This window comes from Crassostrea angulata, chromosome 8, assembly GCF_025612915.1.
Source record: "Crassostrea angulata isolate pt1a10 chromosome 8, ASM2561291v2, whole genome shotgun sequence".
NCBI lineage: Eukaryota > Metazoa > Mollusca > Bivalvia > Ostreida > Ostreidae > Magallana > Magallana angulata.
This window is the reverse complement of record NC_069118.1, coordinates 833,269-854,070: the sequence shown is the minus strand read 5'-3', so window position 1 is coordinate 854,070 and position 20,802 is coordinate 833,269. Positions and strand designations below refer to the sequence as shown.

Sequence of the window (20,802 nt, the reverse complement as noted above, 5' to 3'; positions counted from 1 at the left end):
ACCTGGTTTCATAACATCATTTAGGAATACTACGCATTGCTACAAGAGTCACAGAGTTCATTCTGTCAATTATTATTAACACCATTCAGTGCGCAGCATCTAGGTACACATAAATATCATAGTGACCATTATGTAATACTAGCAATTCAAGGTCATAGCATGGCTATCTGTTTACATACGTCCCCCAAACAAAAGAAATATCCCTTGATCTACCCTTGATCAGACGAACTTCCTAGTGACATACCAGTCAGAACATCTATGTTAAGAGATAGTAACAAGTGACATGTTTCCACCTCCGGCTTGGAACACCATTCATCTATAAAAACAAATCTATACCCAGGATGTATACATGTTCATAAAATCATATAGCTTGATTATATCGCATTACAATCATGAAAACAATAATGAATAAAGTATGATAATAATGACCAAGATGAAATAACCATAGTTGAATATAATCGTAATTCATCATCAAAGTAATACTAAGTATGGTTAAGCTTGATGTCACATATATATACAAAGTCAGTGCATGCTTATAAGTTCACAAAAATATCTCTTCCTTCCTAGGGGCGAGGTTCGCGTCATAAGTTCGGAGTCCATCGGTTTCTTCCTGAATTTCTCCAGAGTGAATCAACAAATACAAGATTTACATTAGCACAAGATAACGCACATTTCTACTTTAACACATTTCACATTTTTTTAATTTTCGCTAAATTTCACAATCCTTTCATAAGGAATACACAACTTCCTCGCGGCTGTAGCTTAATTATTCATTCATCATCGGCACCCGTGGATAGAGGGTCGGCGCGGATGGCGAGGCGACTTCTCGCGGAGCGTCTCCTGCGTTCCTCTGTTGCGTAGACATCGCGGCCTTCTCTTCCAGGTATTTACGTGCCAGCTCTGGGTCCGGTCGATAGTCTTTGGTCCATGGATAGTCTTCATTTTCCTCCTCTCCACGAAATTGTTGTGCTAGTTTAGTCGAAATGGTCCCCGTGTTACTGGCCAATTTGTGAGTTCCGATTCCTCCGCTTCGTCGGGGTTTCTCTTGGATCCTAGTGACTTTCGGGATTGGTTCAAGTTCAATAATGTCGCTAGAGGTCCTTTTCTCTGGATTTTCACAACAAAATACAGTGTCTTTGGAAGAACCTTTCTTATCTCCGTCACTACCCCTTTTTCGACAACCTGTCCAGCAACCACTACAGCATATACCACCCCACTTTTTAATAGTTTTACGTTTTTTAATACAAAGTCCTATCGTTATTGTTACTGCCAAAGTTAAACACACATAAAACCAGGGACTTCCCACCCAAGACGAGGATTTCATGGGTTGCAAATTAATTACTGGCAATTCCGCCATTAGTGCATTCATAGGGAAAATTTTAATATCTTTTAATTTGTCAGGAATTTTTATTTGGCTAATTTCGGGGTGTCGGGTGTTTAGAGGGTCCCAAAGGGTGCATGTATCGATCTCATTGATAAATTTTTGGAAAGAATTGGTCATGTTGAACTGACTTTCTCTATTATAAAATGGTGGTAATAATAATGAACCGTGAAAACCCGAGCAACCTTGTCCCATACTCAAGATGTCGATTGTAATATTTAATTGTTTTTACCAATAATCTTAAATCACGTACAAAAATTAGTCTTGCAGTTTCTTTACTTAGTCGCTGTTTCATGTATTTCGAGTATATGTTAAGTCTCTTTAACTCCACATATACATACAAATAACCGAGGTGTTATGTCCGCGTTTGCTAGTCGGCGTATCTCAATACATGTTTTATGTCACAGGGGGTCATCCTGTCATACCTTTTTTTTTTTTTTTTTTTTTTTAAAGCGTGCAATATATACAAAGCTAAGCTCATTCAAGATTATTTACATCTACATTCGGTTTCGAGTGACCCCCTCCCTCCTAACGCTCGCGGAGGTGATTTCTCCTCTAATGATTAGCATAACCATATCAGAGTATGGCTCTGTATCACTCAAATAATGGCTGTATATGTTCAAGGTTGCTGTCAATGTGACTCCTCCAAACTTTATTTTGATATAAAGTTCACTAGGGGGCGTCAATCTCAGTTCCAATAACTCAGATTCTGACATCTGAAAATAAAGGATACTGTATCTACCCTATTACTAACTGTTTTAAGACAACTAAACAATCCTCTTTAAATTTTTGTTTATTAGATTTACGGGGTTTAGGGATTGGTTTGAAGCCTAGACCTACTTTAGGGGCTATTTCATCTATTTCCATATTTTCTTCTAAGGGTACATTTGGGTTATCTAAGGGTATTTCATAGTCTTGACCACTATTTTCACCACATTGATTTGACTCATGGGTCTCATCCGATTCTGAATCTACGGTCTGATCATTCTCGTGTTTATACTGCTGATCATCCATGATCGTCTTAGCTCTTATACGTCTTTGAAGTTCTGCTAGGGGAATATCCTCTTCGTCTGAAGATCCTTCTCTTTCCCATTGTTTGGACTGTATAGCTCTTTCCAATGGTTCTGGTTGCATGTCTTCATTTTCTGACGACGATTCATCTTCCGGTGGCACCACATAGTTAGTTTTTCTTAGAGTTCTTCCACCATCTTCGGTAGTTTGTGAAAGGGGCCAGTGCGAAATATCTGCCAGTCTTAATTGTCGTGCATGGCATTTGGTGGTTAATCCAGTCAATTGATCTCTCACCACGAAACTAACTGGTCCTTTCTGCTCTATGATTCGATAATACGGTAGCCACTTTTTATCTAACTTATTTTGTCTTCTGTTGTTCTTAAGGTAGACAGGGTCACCTACCTGAACATTTTCATCTTTGCTTCTCTTATCGGCCTGAGCTTTCTGTTTCTTCTTGGCTTCCTTCATATTACGATGTACTAGCAGGAAAGCTTTATGCTGTTCTTGAAGGGCGATCTTGTGTTGATCTTCTCCCGCATATCTCCTTCGAGGTTTCATTAACGTATCAAGAGGTAATACGACATCTCTGTTGTACATAAGGTAATATGGGGAGAACTTTGACGAATCGTTAGGATGGAAACGAATGGCTGCCAACGTCTGATTAAGATGAATATCCCATGTTTGAGCGTTGTCTGTTGTTTTCTTAGCCATCACGTCATGTAGAGTTCTATGAAATCGTTCTACTTTACCATTACCTTGAGGACTGTAATTAGATGTTTTGATATGGTTGATATTCAATTCTTTCAAGGTTTCTTCCACTTTCTTGTTCACATTTTCTGTTCCGTTGTCTGTGAGGATTTGAAGAGGACAGCCATATCTTGGATATATTTCTTCTAAGATAAGATGTACTATGTTGTCAGCTGACTTATCAGGAACGGGAAAAGCTTCTGGCCAACCAGAGTAAATGTCAATAAAAGACACTATGTACTTGTTTCCCGACAAGGATGTTGGATATGGTCCTGATAGATCAAGTCCTACTTTAGCCATTGGAAAAGGTGGTATATCTGTCTCTTGAAGTGGAGGTTGATTTTTCTTATTGCTCCTCGTTTGGCATACTACACATCCTTCTATATATGAGTATAACCTTTTGTACAAATTTGGTATGTAGTACTTTTGTCTGATTACGTCATATGTTTTGTCCACTCCCATATGTCCAAGTCCGTCATGATATTGCTGCACTACTAAAAGTTCTAACTCACGTGGTACATACAGGCGAAGTTTTGGGCCTTCTGAGTCTCCATCTGAAAGATAGTACATTAAACCATCAATTTCCAAAAACTTCTTTTCTTCGGTTGCCGTTGCTGTTCCTTTATTTAACCGATTCTTTAGTTTCTTGATCTGCTCATCGTGTTGTTGATTTTTCTTATTGCTCCTCGTTTGGCATACTACACATCCTTCTATATATGAGTATAACCTTTTGTACAAATTTGGTATGTAGTACTTTTGTCTGATTACGTCATATGTTTTGTCCACTCCCATATGTCCAAGTCCGTCATGATATTGCTGCACTACTAAAAGTTCTAACTCACGTGGTACATACAGGCGAAGTTTTGGGCCTTCTGAGTCTCCATCTGAAAGATAGTACATTAAACCATCAATTTCCAAAAACTTCTTTTCTTCGGTTGCCGTTGCTGTTCCTTTATTTAACCGATTCTTTAGTTTCTTGATCTGCTCATCGTGTTGTTGACTTTCTTTGATGTTGATTTCTTCTGGTAGATCAATAAAGGGTTTGACCAATTCGTCGTGTTGTTTAACTTCACATCTGGCTAATCTCTTAGGCGAAAAGGCATTGGAGTTAAGTACGTTCACTTCAAAGAAATTGTCCTTAACATCTGGTTCATCATGCTCTGATTGTTCTTCCTCTTCACACTCGAGGTTGACTGTCGGTAATCGGGATAAGAGATCTGCACAGCAGTTAAATCTTCCTTCTATGTACTCTACCTTACAGTTATATCCTGCAATACTTAATGCCCATAGTTGAATTTTCTTATTTTGCATTGGAGATTCTAAGATGTACTTGAGCGGCTTATGGTCTGTTCTTATAGTAAACTGAGCACCGTGTAAATAATGGTCTAACTTCTGAAGGGCGTAATGGATTGCAAATGCCTCCTTTTCTATGGTTGACCACTTTTCTTGAGTTTTACTCAGCTTGTGGGATAAGTAATATATTGGCTTATCTTCTCCCTCATCTGTCTTTTGAGTAAGGCACGCTCCTATACAATTGTCGCTGGCATCGGTGTACAGGATGTAAGGCTTATTAGTATCTGGATATGCTAGTAAAGGCACTACCGTTAAACTTTCTTTAATAAAGTCAAACACTTTTTGGCAACATGGTGTCCATTTGAACCTTGCATATTTTCTGGTTAAGTCAATCAATGGTTCCGCAATCTTAGAGAAGTTCGGTATAAATCTCCTGTAATAACTACACATACCTATAAAGCCACGAACTTCTCGGACTGTAGTGGGCGCTGGTAACTTTCTTATAGCTTCAACTTTCTTTGGATCAGGTGTAACGCCATGTTCATCAATGATGAAACCAAGATATTCTGTCTGTTCCTTGAAGAAACTACATTTCTTTAGCTTCATTTTAAGTCCATGCTTCCTTAGGCGGTTGAAAACGTCTTGAATATGACTAAGATGATCTTCCGGTGTCTCTGAGAATATAAGAATGTCATCCAGATATGCGATAGCAAACTCTTCTTGTCCTTGAAGAACTATGTTCATCAGCTCCTGAAAAACTGCTGGTGCATTACTCAACCCAAATGGCATACGGTTGAATTGAAATAGTCCTTTGTGACATGCAAAGGCCGTTTTTTCTTTACTTGAATCTTCTAATTTCACTTGCCAATATCCACTCTTTAAGTCTAGTGCAGTGAAATATTTTGCCTTACCTAGTAAACATAGGATGTCATCAATCAACGGTAGCGGGAATGATACGGGTTTCACTATCTTATTCAAGCTTCTAAAGTCAACGCACATCCGGTCTGATCCGTCCTTTTTCTTCACCACTACTAAGGGAAATGACCAAGGCGATTGTGATCTCTCAATTATCTTTGCGTCCATCATCATTTCCAGTATGGCCTTGTCAATTATCTGTCTTTTATTTAAGGGTACACGGTAGGGTCTGTTCTTTATTGGGTGGTGATCTCCAGTTTCTATCTTCATTTTAACAGTATCAGTCACTCCAAGGTCACTGTCTTTCTTTGCAAATAAATCATTGTTTTTGCTCACAAGTCTTTTGATTGAGTGTTCAAACCTTTTAGGTACATCAATTTCTTCTTTTGTGTCTTGAGTAGTCTGTATTTCTGAGATTTCCTTCTGTTTTAATGCGGTAATTCGTCCGACTATGTAGCCTCTTGGAATTTTATAATTTTTGTTAGTTTGGTTAACGAAGATCATTGGAACTTTCTTATCTTTCCGAACTATACAAACGGCGTCTTTTAAATATAGTCCTGGGTCTTCCATAATGCAGTTATTGTCTATGCTGTTCACTTCAACCAAGTCATTTTTTTCCAGAGGAAAATTGTTATTTATTTTTCCATAGAATACAGTTACCGTGTTTGGTCTCATAATAAGTTTCTTAGGAGTTCTTACAATAGTTGAGATGTGTAAATCTTCTTTAAGTTCCGCGTATACTTTGCCATCAATACGCATGAGTCCAAGATCAAAGTATAAACGAACATTGTTTTTCTTGAGCCAATCACGACCGAGAATCATGTTTCGGTTGAGTCCCTTTGTCACATAAAGTTTGTGGTCCAAAGTTAATCCTGAAATCTTAAAGGAAATATTTACATACCCTATCGCAATTAAAGAATGGCCATTTGCTGCTTGTAGAGAGGGGATGTCATTATTAAACAACTTGGGGCGGGGAAATAGATTATCATACATTTTCTTACTAATTAGAGATACGGCTGCACCTGTATCTACCAAAGCTCTAAATTTATTTTTACCTACTTTTAATAAACAGCTACTGGGGTTGTTAGTAAAATTAATTTCATATGTAGGTCTTTGTTTAAAGTTCTTTCTTCGGGCTTCAACGAAGGAAGAACGTCTTAGTTTTCCTGTTTTTGTTTGTCAAAATAAGAGCGAGGTTTGAAATTTTGAGATGGTCCCTTATTTATTTGGTCGCTAAATTCATATGTTCGGCCTTGACGATTTGATGGTCTGCCCCGATTTTGCTGCGCTCTTTGATACATATGCGAGCTCCAACAATCTGCACGCACATGACCTACTTTACCACAATTCCAACATTCCACAGGTGAACGGGGTCTCTGCTCTATATTATGGACGGGTTTGTTTTGACTGAGTCTTTTATTCATTTGAGGCTGAGATCTAACTTGGGGTTTATTTTGAGGACAAAATCGAGCCCTATGACCCGTCTGTTTGCATTTAAAGCACCTACTATTTCGCGTATGGTCAATTTCCATTGGTTCTACATGCCTTGTTTCTATTGAGGTAAGATTATCTGCTCTATTCTTTAATAAGGGAAGAGTAGTATCAAAATTTGAAAGAGCTCGTCTGTTGTCATTACTTTGTAAAATTTCTGTCATATTTGACCCTCTTATCGCTAGCCTCTGTCTCAGATTTTGTTCTCGCATTGCTATTTGAATTGCGGATTCTAAGTCTTTCGGGTTTTCTCGCAAAATTTTCATTCTGAGATAGTCGAATGTCAACCCGTCACAAAAGATATCTACTAACTGTTGTTGTATCAAAGGATCTTTTAGTCTGTCATTACTGTAGGCGTCTTCCGCGATTTGCAATAGTCTCTCGGCGAACAACTGAACACTTTCATTTGAATTTTGTCGAGTCTTACGCATTACTGCTAACGCGTGTTGGGGGTCTGATATTTCTGCAAATCTATTTTTAAGGGATTCCTTAAGATCTTTCCAAGATGGGATTTCTTCAGACGCATCTGTTTCATCTAAATACCTTTTAATATAATCCCCCACTGAACCCTTACTCGTTATGTATGCAAGCATGGGGATCTCATGACCTTGTTTCCCAGACATAACACTGTACTTTTCAACATCCTTTATCCACTGTTTAAATTTTTGAGCATCTCCCTCAAAAGGAGTTATCACAGAAGATAGGGGCACTGAGAGTGCGGCTGTTAAAGCTTTAACTTGACCAATAAAAAAATCTTTTTCATCATCCTGATCTGGGACTCGGTGTCGAGGTTCACGAGTTTCATACGGCCTAGCATCATGATATGTTTCAAAAGTATTTTGTTTAATCTGTTCTTTTTCTGAAGATTTTTGACCTGTTTCTTGCCCTTTGTTTTCTTTGCTCTGACCCAACCCCGCGAATTGTTTTTCTAATTGCTCCATTTGATTTCTAAGTTCTTTTTTATAAAACTCATCACCTGTCGCCATATTGGTTGCTTAGACAAAGTTGTTTACTTCGAGATAGCTATAAGAGACATATAGAAATGGTTCTTACCTTATTCTGTTTTGAACTTCGCTAAGTCCTGGTCACGGCACCAAGAAAGTTCATGTAAGCCTTCTGTCTTACAGGATCCTATTGAGGGTCAGCTCAAGCTTATGGATGACAAGTCCAGTATTTCTTTCTCAAGCGGTTTTATTAAGCGTGATCGTATAATTACAATAACATCAGCTAATAGCAGCCCAAATCAGGAGTCTGCACAATCTCATTTCATATGGGTATATATAAGGTTTTACTTATGATGGACAGTTTTGACTAGTTCGGCCCATATACGACGATCATGAGTGAACATTTAGTGTTCAAAATTAAGATTAATATTTTATTTCTAAATAAAGTAACAAAACCGTCAAAACTGCCAATCAAAGAGTCTGGATGCAGGATGTGGGTCTCCGAGTCCTGGGTCTCGGAGCCCCCCCACCTAGTATGAGGCATCACTTACTCACAATACGTTCATTCATACACGGCATAAAAGGTTACAAAGGTTAATATATAGAATACACAATACATGACTCAATATAGAATACTAGAGCATTCGTTGCAGACACAGAATCGCCAAATAGGTCACATGTTGTTAAACTCTCAATTTGGATATTATTCTGCCCGTATTATGACCTGGTTTCATAACATCATTTAGGAATACTACGCATTGCTACAAGAGTCACAGAGTTCATTCTGTCAATTATTATTAACACCATTCAGTGCGCAGCATCTAGGTACACATAAATATCATAGTGACCATTATGTAATACTAGCAATTCAAGGTCATAGCATGGCTATCTGTTTACATCAGACATGTGCAGTGCAATGAATGGCACACCCTTTAACATCAGTGTTGGCAATCACAACGATATAAATATCGTGGCCGTAATATTTTAATATTTGCATGTATCTGTAAAAATCATAGCGATCAAATCGGACTTAATTATGCATGATATACGTATATAGTGAAACGGATAAAAACAGGTGCATTTCAGCGTGTGGGTTTATGAGTTCTTGAGCCTTCCGATAGTATCGTTTTTAGAACTTATATGAAAATAAGCTATGCAAGTATCGGAAAAGAAACCCCTATTGATTAGAAAAATAACTTTTTAAGACACGACTTAAAACATTTTGTCGAATAATAAAACCTTCTAATAACACCAACATTATTTTACTCAGATGGCTTAATGTTGAGAGCAACAAGCGTATTAATGAAATGCAATTCGTGAATAAGTAGTCCAGCAACATCATAAATGTTCGATTGAGTATTTAGACATTAAGTGATAAGAAAAAGGAAAAGAAACTCCAAATGATATAAATGAACGTAAAAAAGTTGCTGACGACAAATATGAAATTGGATACATGGCTTATCCATTAACCATAGATCAAGATAAGACTTTGAACATCAATTTATCAACTACGAAAAACTATATAATTAAAAAATGATAAACCATTTGAACCATAAGTTACACTACGTATCCTAAGATGCATTTTCATGCACATTTGGAAAGCACGAATCACAGCTACGCTGTGTAATGCCATTTTTAGACTTGGTTAGTCATATACAGTTATATACTGTAGTATACTTTATTGTAGTTTGAATGTTTAATTATTGGAATTTGGTCACATACAAAATTGGGAACAAGCCTCGTATATGCACATTCATATGTACAATCGCTATCAAAATAGCGCTAGACCGTAAATAATCTTAGTTGTGGATCAGCCCCAACACTAATTTGTTTGAAATAGTCTAGCCATAACTATCAATTTTTTCTCTAAATACTGTAGATTATAAGTTTGTTCATTAGATTCAATAAGATTTTAAAGGGATTATCAAATAATAAAGTGAATAAGTGTTACTTTTTATTTAATATTAAAAATAAATTAAATAGTACCAAATCTACCATCTTAACAGTTAGCATCGCAGTCTATATGATGAGTAAGATTTAATAAATTCATCTTTTAAGTACAAATTTTAGATATTGCATAAGTTTTTTTTCTTAAACATTCCCTTTTAAATTTAATTTTACCAATACATGTAAAAAGAAATGCCTTTTCCTAATTTTTCTTAAAGGTAGAAAGAAAGCTATTTACAAAAATTTTATGTGCAAACAGAATAATTTCATTGATTGCATACAGTTCCCTGAAATATATTTTTGCAAATCTTTTACTTATTGTAAGTTGTAAAGCAATACAATTAAGACCAAACATAAATGTTTGTAATTTAATATTATATAAATGTTTAACTTATATAAAGATTACCTAAAATGTCAGTTATATTTGAATATTTACTTATTTATGGCTACAGATAAGTTGCAAATAAAAATAAGATAATAATTTGTCGAAAAAGAAAAATTGTATGCCTTGTACCTTATGAAACAAACAAAGATATAGGAAAGAACATAAAGTTTTAGTATATACTCAAACATTATACTTTTCTTTTTCCTGAAAAAATTCTACCATTGATCATTACTTCTTATTACAAATAGTGCAAATGAATTCTCTATCAAGTTTTACTGTACCACAATAACATAAAGTGTAGCTATATTAGCACATGCTTTTCTGCACAAAATGAATATAACTGTTGTTTATATCAAAATCTTGCTCTAAGAATCCATATTTTCAAATCCAAAAATATAGTGTCAATATATGCAATACTTTGATAATCTAATTTAAATTAAATCTTCGATCAGCTCCCAATTGATCGCTATACTTTGTGTAGTACATGGTTTGTAAATAATGGTAAATACTTCATTTAACTTTAATCTTTCTATTGGCTTATTTATCTTGTATCTTGAACATTGTATCTTCTTGTTTTATGGACAGTACTTGTAGTTGCAGTGTATGATTTAAGCCCTGAAAAATTGTGTGAGTAATAGTGCTCTTTCAAACAGACACAAACGTGTTAATAATGGGCGGTAATGTAGTGAATAGGTATAAAATATGCCTAGCACATCATAATTCTTTTTTACATGATTAAATGAAGAAAAACAATGCCATACAAGACTAATTCTTCTTTTGTAAGGATAACTATCATGTTGTCAATATTCTCGTAGGTAGGGTAGCACGTTTCAACCATAATTTGAAAGAAAAAATTCTATCAGATTTTTTACGCATTAGGCGTTTAGATACTGCACGTTAAATTTTCTATAACACACTTCAAATCTGAATCACGGTGTACTAGTATATAAGCCCAAGTACAAATGTAAATGTCATCACACGTTTTTGAATAGATTTATTATTGTTTGTTCAAGTGAACGTTCAAACCTACATAACTAATTTGATTTGTACCTTAAAAATAATATTGTTTAAATCATAATTATTTGATCTCAAGAATTTTTCCCACCAAAGTTTCTGGCACTCTATTTTAAGCAGTGAAAGCGCATTAAATACCATGATTTTATATGGTTGTTCGATCTATTATTTATTTCCCTGACAAAGAGCATATATACCAGTTTAAAAGCAACGATAAACATGTTTTTGGATATTGCATATGTCAGTAGAAACTACTTAGATGAGCTTTAATTTCAGGATAAGCAGCTACGGACATGTTTAACTGGAAGGTTCCGTTTTGTGAACAATCTAGTTACTGTTCTCTGCTGAAAATATTGAATACTCCATGTAAATGTATATGTTAAGATGTCTAATAGTTGGCAGAAAATCTTCGTCGAAATTTATTTTGCTTATTCCATCTACTCACGTAGAAAACTTGAAAATACTTTTTTAAGAAATATGTATTAGTCATGGGATTATTTTGCATGTAAGTCTGGAGACATAGGATATAAATCATCTATTCCACTGTTGTAACTATCATTATTTCCAAGTTATTCAAAACAGGTACAATATTCTTGTATTTAGTGTTTCCAGTAATAGTATTTAACCATGTTTTACGTAATGGATATATGCCAAAAACAGTTCTGTATGAAAAAAAAATATCAGAAAGTTTTGAGGCTCTTTAGGGCCGAGTACTGTCCAATATTTTTTCATACAGAACTGTTTGAGGCATATATATCGTACTAACTTAAAACACTGCCATTGAATTTCATTTTTGATTTACCTGAGACAGTCCGATTTTGAAGGATATAAGTAATGTAACTATTGGTAACGTTCTGATTTTAAGAAGCTTACTTATATCGGAATGTCACAGGAAAATTTTAGACTGCAGGAACAAAGGAATGACATCACTGCAGTGTTTTACCCTTGGTTAACACTGTTTACATTCATTGAACAGCTTTAGCATAAAAGCAATGTTTCTAAATCCGAAATGAATTACAGTTAAATCTTTTATTCCCAATTCCATTGCTGTCAACCGATATTTTAACTTTACAATGTATAACATGATGATTGAATGATATTAATTGATTGTAATGATGTATCCTTGTCTATATTAGGTTATAGCTTCGTTCCAAAATGTCGCATTCTACGAGAGTTACTTTAGTTAATTTAGGTCACCGTGTTAAAAGTCATGATGCCTTCATTTTAAAACATTCAGAGTTGTCTTATTGCCATATTGGTAATTAAGATGTGGATAACACTAATAGGTTTTTAAAATCTCCTTTTATTTATAATCACAATAAAGCAAAAATTCTCTGAAAAGAAAATGCTCAGATAAATACTATATTGTTTGATCTCCAAAATAAGAACAGGCTGGAATTACTCTTAAGAAAATTTATTTAGTTATAAGCGTTTCCACTGAACCAGGTAGCACCAGAATCAGTCTCAGTCCCGTATGTTTAACGTCTGCGAGTTTTCTTGTTCCAGTTCATACTGGTTTTCCAGAAAGTCGTCTGCAAACATGAGCGACTGTCGTAGAGCTGTCAGGGCAAGGATGTTTATATCCGTCTTCAGTTGAGATTCCTTCTCATAATTTTTGACCGGAAGTACATGGGATCTTGGGATAGCGATGATGTCAGCGGCTTTATTGACGGCATCTTCTACGACACTGCTCGTGAACATTTTGCTGACATCTTTGTTTACTGTTTCACAAATCTTGTCCATCTTTGTTAGAAAAGCCAACTGGGGTATACCTAGAATAAAAAAAACAATTTTTCACTTGTACAAACTTTAATCTTTGAAGATTCCCCGGTGTCACAAACATTTTTGATATTGACTGGCCCCTTCTAAATCTCTGACAGACATAACTCATCTCAAACCACTATATGAGACTGACGTAAATCACATTTACACAACCACACCTGTCCACCAAGAGACTTAATTTCTTTCAGTTATAAAAGAAAACCCCATCTATAAGAAGAAACCAGAGACATAAAAGTACGTCTCTGTAGTAAAGCACGGCCTTTATAACAAAAAATTGTTGTTTTTTTCGTTGTGTCTTTTAACAATCTCCTTTTGTTAAGGCTTTTGATCGCTTTGAGGTTTACGACCTAGTCACTCTCAGAGAGAAGTTACTTTCTATACATGTATCTTCCACGAGACTTTTAATATCTTTGAGTTTTGTAATGACCTTCTCAGACAGAGGCTACTTAACCCTTTCTACCACAAGACTTTTAATCTCCATGAGTTTTGTAACGACCCCCACAGAGAGAAGTTACTTACCCCTATCCACTACCAGACTTTTGATATCCTTGAGTTTTGAGACAACCCCCTCAGACAGGACGTCCAGGGTACTACCGTCAAATACAAACACCACCACGTGTATCCTGTCCTTCACCGTGGGCTCTTTGACAAAGCCTGGAGTTTTTGTTGATGCTTTTTCTACAGGGTTAAACTGAAACCAGATTGACTCAATTTGTTACTTGTATTGTGAGGCAATAATTTACTAAGAAGAGAAATTGCTTTGGAGTTTAACATGCACAACATCATTAGATATATACAAGATTAAAGAGTCATATTGTAGACTTAGTCAAACCTCCGTATCCATGCCAAAAGTGAAACGTTTTGTTTTGTTTGAAAAATTTGCAATGCCCATTTTACTGTCAAGCTACCTGTAATGTCAAAGTTGTGAATGATGGGTTCGATGAACCATTTGGGCTTTTTTTTTTACCAACCTTTCCTTGTGTTATTACATGTATCATCTTAAAAAAAACTATCCATATAAAGACACATTGATTATTTATCAGTTGAGGAAGATACAACATCCAATACCGTGTAATGATTTGGGAGGTTTCCGTCCAGAATAAAACCCAGATCTTCACTTTTGATGGACAGCCCTTCCTTCACGCCCCGTGTGTCACAAATCCGGAAACAGAGGTATTTTTTGGTTGATGGGTCACGGATCCGGAATTTTTCAAACTGATAAAGAGATGAATTGAAGGTTTGTTAACGTTCTTCACATCTTTAAACATTGAATCTTTCAATTAAAATGTTATTCTAGTGAGGACAGAATCTTAGACTTACACTTTTAGTGAGGCTGTTTTCGGCGCTCCCTGTGCATGCGCGGGAGGATATCCCGCCCTTGAAGATTGAGTTGATGGTGTTGAGGAAACTGGACTTCCCGGCGCTGACCTGTCCTATCAGTAGAATGTTGACTTCTGGGATCTTCATCTCCTCGAGGGGCTCGTAATTTGCGACAAATTCTTTTAATTCTTGAAAAGTCTGAAAAATCATACACAAACAGACAAAATAAGCGATATTTTTCATCTAATTACTAGATGTAAGAGACAGATACTCGATATGCATTTAAGGTCAAGGATGCATCGTGGTATTCATTATTATAAGATATAGTATTTATCTTGGTTAATTTTGTAACTCTAGAATTTAAAACCACTTGTAATCCGTGTTTGATATAACGAGAACATATATTTAGTTTTATTTTAATGAAAATTGGTGTGGTTGTTTTCGAAATTACTTGAGATGTCTTTGCGAAGAGTTATTGAAGTGGACGAGTTACTGTGTTATTTGTAGATGAATGCAGACGACATACCTGTGAATTCCACTCCGATGAGTCCCTCCAGGGAGATTCCATCTCATCATCTGGCAATCCATCTAGAACAGCAACAAAGATATGAAATACACGCTGCATATTTGAATAATCTTGCATAACTTAATACCACGAAACAAAAAAGAAAACACCCCCCCCCCCAAAAAAAAAAAATATATATATATAAAAATTCAGCAACAGCAGAGCTGTGCACATTGAACACTGAATAGATTGAGATTTAGTATCTTAAAATATTATGAACTTCTTTTAATAACCATACTGAGATCTTGATAACAGCAAGAAACCATTGGCAACTAGAGTATAGTTATTAATTGTATATGTTATTTCAACCTGATTTTGAACGGTTTCAATTCTTTGATGTTATAAACAAATTAAATGCATGCGTATTGACTGAATGTATATGTTTATGTTACTTGTCAAATATGATCCATTGTTCTAGCGTTATGAGGATGATGACTCTGATGATTTGACCAAGTAGACTTTTTGTTTAATATCGTTGATATGACCGTGAATAATTTTGAACCTCTTGTTCATTCAGATACTATTTAACATGATGGCTGAATGAAGCAATTCTATTTACCTTTGACCAGGTAGACCTCCAGATCGGTGACGTTGTTGTGGCCGTTTGCAACAGACTGAGCAGTCTCTCCTTTCAAGTCAAATCCTTGCCCGTCAAAAAGGGAAGAATTATGTAACTCGTAAGAGTCTTTTGCTGATCTGATCTTAATATAACCTGAGTAAATTGAAGGCAACAAATTAAACCATGGTCCGTGATTGTCTGCTTTAAAATGAGTTTGTCCACTTGTATAAGGAAACATCACTGGTTTCCAGTTGCCAGCAGAATGTAATTTGAATAGAAACGCTTTCTGGTCTGTACACCAGCTCCCAGTACTCTCCCAGCTGTCTGACAGGTACCCCCCGTACACGTTGTTATCCGTGTTGTAGAAAATGGTCACTGTGGGTCCTTTATTGTCACATAATTCGTGGAACCTCTTGCAAGACTGCCCGTCACGGCTTACTTTGTACAGGAGCTCAAACTGACTGTCCCTGCCAATCCATTGTGATATCTGGTTCTTGTCTTTACGTGTAAGTAGCTCAGCCATGCTTTATAAACTTTAAAACAAACGTGCATACAAAGAAACTGAAGAAATGAATAATATGTAGTCTTGTAACAATTTTGAAAAGTAATTTGTAGTTTTATATATTTCATGAAACGAGTTGAATGCATCATTTTCTTGTATTTATTCTATGAGTATACTTGTTGATCGCTAAGTTAAATTAGAGATACATGTGTTTTTTTGCAATGTGATCATTTCATTAATTGCTAAGTGGTGGGGACTATAATTTGTTAGTTGTAATTAATTCGAATTTAATACCACAGTGTGACTGATATTACCAATGGTATAATTTAAAGGATACTTTAGTCCGAATTCAAGTTTAAAGATAAAAAACTCACATTCTTTTGTAATATTTATGTAAAGGTACGGTAATAGTGAACCTTATGCCTTATGTTTACATGCATATCATGCAATAAAACCCAATCGACGTGCATTGATGCGACATAAAATTTTCAAATTAAGTTAACTATTATCAGGAGGATAAAAGAGTAAGGAATATGTTAGGCCTACATGAACGTTATTAATAATATCTAAGATGCAAGACATGTACTTAAAAAGTTGATATTTAAAATACTAAAAATTTATGACGTCAATATGATTCATCATGCAGATATGCATCTTAATCATTTATGATATCAAAATACAGGTTTATGTGATATGTGCTAACGGGCAACTTGCAAGGAGAATAGAAAGAAGAACACGAATAATCTTGCTTATATCGAAATAAGTTAGTCTGCAACTGTTGGTTGCCTAAACCGTTCATTTGTTAGTTCACGTTTACTATGTGAGCTCTTTGAGGTATACAGTCTAACGTTAAGAAACTACATTGTTCAAAGTAACAATAAAATTATACAAACCGTGCAACTCTGCTACTTTCGTTTCATTTTCTGATTATTCAGGTACGGTATAACATATCAACCATAAAGGAATACATTTTGCGGGTTGTGTGATAGTTCACGTAGAGTTAACCATTTTCTTTTACTTTTAAATCCTTTGAGCTATCTTTCAACTTAATACACGGTAAAGACGGTAAACTGACCATTATAACAAATACTGTGGTTTCATCAATATTCGTTGAATACCAATTTTCGTGGATTTCGTTGTTAAGTTGATCAATGAAATTAAATGTTCATTGAAACGCAATTTCTATTAATATTTTGTATTAAAAGGGTCATTGACCATGAATTTACGTATCCTTGAAACTGTGATTTTCACTTCATCCACGAAAATTGATACCCTGGAACATTAATGAAACCACAGTAGATTGTAAAAGTTTTTTTTTGTGCCAGGCAATCCTTAAAACTTATAAGACGACTACAGGTAGGTAAAAATATTTGTGATGAAAATAAAATCCATATATCATACAGGTAGTGATCCAACAATACTGTCTTGAACAGCCAAAAGACATTTTCACTTTCCTCAGTAGTTAATTAAATTCGATACCAACCTTAGCCTGGCTCATAATTAATCATCGAGAGAACAATCTTTAAGAAAAGCTTTGGACTGTAAATTTATCTTATGAAACTTCCAAATGTCATATTTACAAAATATAACCTATTGAAACTGGAAGATGGAATAACATAGAAAGATGTCATAGAATGTGTTCCTTATGTAATAAAAACACTTTGGGTAACGAATACCACTATGTTTTGAAATGCCAAGCATTTTCTTTATTCCACGACAAATTGAAGAAAAATATTCAACAAATGTTAACACTTATAAATTTGGGAATTTTATGAATACTAATGACATTGATTCATTAAAAAAATTGTCCATATTTGTTAAGAAAATATAAGCTCGATTTATATAACTCTGTACTCTTTCTAACTTGACCCTGCATTTGTACATTTGTAAATATTTTTTGGTACATCATGCACCATTGATATGGTTTGAGAGAAATGAACATTCATTCAACAATACAGTAAACTCCACCCAATTTGCAACACTAGTTTTATTGTAAGGACCATTGTAGCAACCTTTAATGATACACCGTTCTTTATCAGTGGACTATGCATCATTAGAGGTTGCTACATACCATGATCATCTTTGTTAACAGGTTTACTTGATATTGTCCTTTTTTACACAGTTGATTAAATGCTTAGAGAGAATTAAAAGTCTGAATATGTCATTCTAGATCTGTAAGTAAAACAGTCTAACAGTCCTCTCGCTCACAGAATAAATAATTTGAGTTTTATGTCCTTTACATATAACATGTAGAAGAACAGACGTTGGTTTTTAGGTTTTTCTGTCATAAATACATGTGCCCAAATTAATGAACATGTTAACAACATTTACCAGTATGCAAATTACATCAAATGTACATCTGTTGCTTTAAACGCCTTCCCCAAACAAAAATTCATATAATTAACCTCTTTTTATTGTAGCATTAATTCACTTTTATTTTACTTCATCCTTACGTTACACGAAATTAACCCAAAAAACGTCACAAAAGAAGTTCTAATCGTTTCCTCAGAGAATCCTAAAACGTTTGGGAGCCTCAATCCTGTTTATTTAACGTCTCCATTTTTTCTTGTTTTAGCTCATACTGGTTCTCAAGAAAGTCGTCTGCAAACATCAGCGACTTTCGCAACGCTGTTAAAGCCAAAATGTTGATACTGGTCAGGAGTTCAGATTCCTTCTCATAATTTTTGACCGTAAGTACATGGAATCTTGAGATAGCGAAGAGATCCGCGGCATTGTTGACAGCATCTTCTACAGTTTTACTATTGTACACTTTGCTGACGTCATCTCTGACCAATTCACAAATTTCGTCGATCTTCGTAAGAAAAACTAAGGGAGGAACACCTATAAGAGTTTATTGTTTCAGAGTATTAGCTACTATAGTAAAATCTAACACTTCGTTAATGAATATACTATTGCACGTCTATATTTATTCACCTAAGAAACGAGAATAATTCATTGCAATAATTTAGATATTGCTTTTATTAAATGACTTTTTAAAGTTCAAACCTCTATCAATAGCAAGACGTCAAGAATGAAAACGACCACGTGTATTTTTCCCTCATAGTTGGTACCTTGACAAAGCCAGGGCTTTTTATTGAAGCCCCGGACTCGAGGTCAAACTGAAGAGATTGAGTTATCTAACTTTTTAAAATGATAAATAAGACAAATTTCAGTTAATTGTCATATTTTTAAAAGCATAGGGAATGGGTAACAATTAGAATAGATGACGGACCTTCACAGAATAGAAGACGGACCTTCACATATCGTGCAATCATTTTGATAATGACTTCTGAAATTTGCTTTTATGTTTTACAGCAAAAATGTTGTCTGGGATTTGCTTTCCTATTCTGGTCAGCAATGTAATATCGTTAGCATTTTTTTTAAAACGAGAAAATATTAATATGATATAAATGAATGAGCTCTAACCTTTGACTCGGTAGACCTCCAGATCAGTAACGTTGTTCTGGCCGTTTTTTACCCTATCATGCCAAATTTGTGTCCGTCAAGGAGCTCATTTGTACTGAATTTGTAAAAGTTTGATCGAAATTTCTTAATCATTTTAAAGGACCTGTAAAATAAGCCCAATTGCAAGGAAAAATCCCAAGGCCCTTAACAAATAATTTGGGAATGTGTTTCTCCATCTATGTAGGGAAGCTTCATTGGTTTCCTTGACTAGCAGTTTACAATTTAATGAGAAATTCCCTATGTTCTGTACAACTGTCATCGAATTTCATCCGATTTGTCTGTTATCTAGTTCCCACTGCTTCACAACTTTGTGACAGGTACCCCTGTACACGTTTTTGTCAGTTTTGTAGAATATGGTCACCGTGGGTCCCTTGTTGTCACACAACTCAAGAAACATTTTTGTTGACCCTCCGTCTCGACTTAATTTGTAAGGAGCTCAAACCTTCTATCTCCACCAATACCTGGTTCTTTTGTTTGTGCATGAGTAACACGTTCATTTGTCAAAATTTTTAAAGGGTACATTTGATTTTTAGACAACCTTTACACTATCTGAAATAATGGGAATTATTATAGACATTATTTTTTTGTGTGTTTTTTTTTTTAATTTCTAATGAGAGATTGAAAGTCGTGGTAAATCGAACACTATATCATTGTACTTGATATCGAAGCTTTATGTAGAGATGTAGGAAAATATTGAATTTATTCTAATCGAACGGTTTTCCTTACCGTGTACCTGTTAAATATCTAACACCTAATCTTCATAAATGCATATAAATGCATTCACATGCCGGAACTGGTAATTGCTGTTTTAAAGAGAATCAATTTGTAACAATACAAATAGGTAAAAAATAGTAAATTGATTGAGAGTCAATCAATGATTTACTTAAATTAGAAAACATGAAACATTACAACACCCTTAGTTACCCTAAAATATTTACACCAACTACTTACCAAAACAAATATTGCTACTTTCGTATTGATCCAAAATAATCTATTTAATTTAACATATGCAGGGTAGTCGGTTTCAATCATAATTTGAAAGAAAAAGTTTAACGGATTTTTTAACGCATTAGGCGTTAAGATACAGTGGTACTTTATGTTACTATGATTCTCAGTCATATATAATTGATTTGACTCAATAAAAATAAATTAATATAAGAGTCCTAAATGGTTATATAGTTATGGATTTGTTTTGTTGAAATAATGCATGTGCATTCAGTATTACTGTGAAAAAGGTCACTGGACATGGTAGACTTGTTGATGAAAATACTAAGATTTCTGGGTTTGTTTTTTTTTGTGTTTTTTTTGTTTTGTTTTTGTTTTTGAAAAAATTTCGATTTCTAAAAAATTCATTATATAATAATAAAAAATCCTATTAATGTAAAAATAAAAGCTATTTTATAAGAAATTATTTTTTTCATAAACCTTAATTGTTAATCATATATAAATGTTCAATTGTTTAAGGTTTGTAATGACTAAGT

The 20,802-nt window shown here is 34.8% G+C and overlaps 1 protein-coding gene and 1 pseudogene across 1 annotated transcript; both read right to left on the bottom strand.

Annotated features, from left to right (window-relative positions):
- Window positions 1-12,417: 12,417 nt before the first annotated feature.
- LOC128159082 (interferon-induced protein 44-like) lies at window positions 12,418-16,769 on the bottom strand. Its single transcript, XM_052822133.1, has 7 exons — window positions 16,750-16,769; window positions 15,355-15,887; window positions 14,757-14,818; window positions 14,231-14,428; window positions 13,979-14,125; window positions 13,430-13,601; window positions 12,418-12,900 (listed from the first exon to the last, which is right to left on the bottom strand). The coding sequence occupies exons 2-7, from the start codon at window positions 15,875-15,877 to the stop codon at window positions 12,593-12,595; spliced, it is 1,410 nt and encodes a 469-aa protein (XP_052678093.1). The 5' UTR covers window positions 15,878-15,887; window positions 16,750-16,769; the 3' UTR covers window positions 12,418-12,592.
- Window positions 16,770-18,389: 1,620 nt separating this feature from the next.
- On the bottom strand, window positions 18,390-19,131 carry LOC128159123 (interferon-induced protein 44-like; annotated as a pseudogene).
- Window positions 19,132-20,802: the final 1,671 nt, after the last annotated feature.

Bases quoted from the DNA above. Each gene is read 5' to 3' on its own strand.
- LOC128159082 (XM_052822133.1), bottom strand. From the start codon at position 15,877: ATGGCTGAGCTACTTACACGTAAAGACAAGAACCAGATATCACAATGG. The intron at 14,429-14,756 runs GTATGTCGTCTG...ATGATTTTTCAG, and splicing joins CATCGGAGTGGAATTCACAG to ACTTTTCAAGAATTAAAAGA. The intron at 13,602-13,978 runs GTATTGGATGTT...ATCTGGTTTCAG, and splicing joins ACCTCCCAAATCATTACACG to TTTAACCCTGTAGAAAAAGC.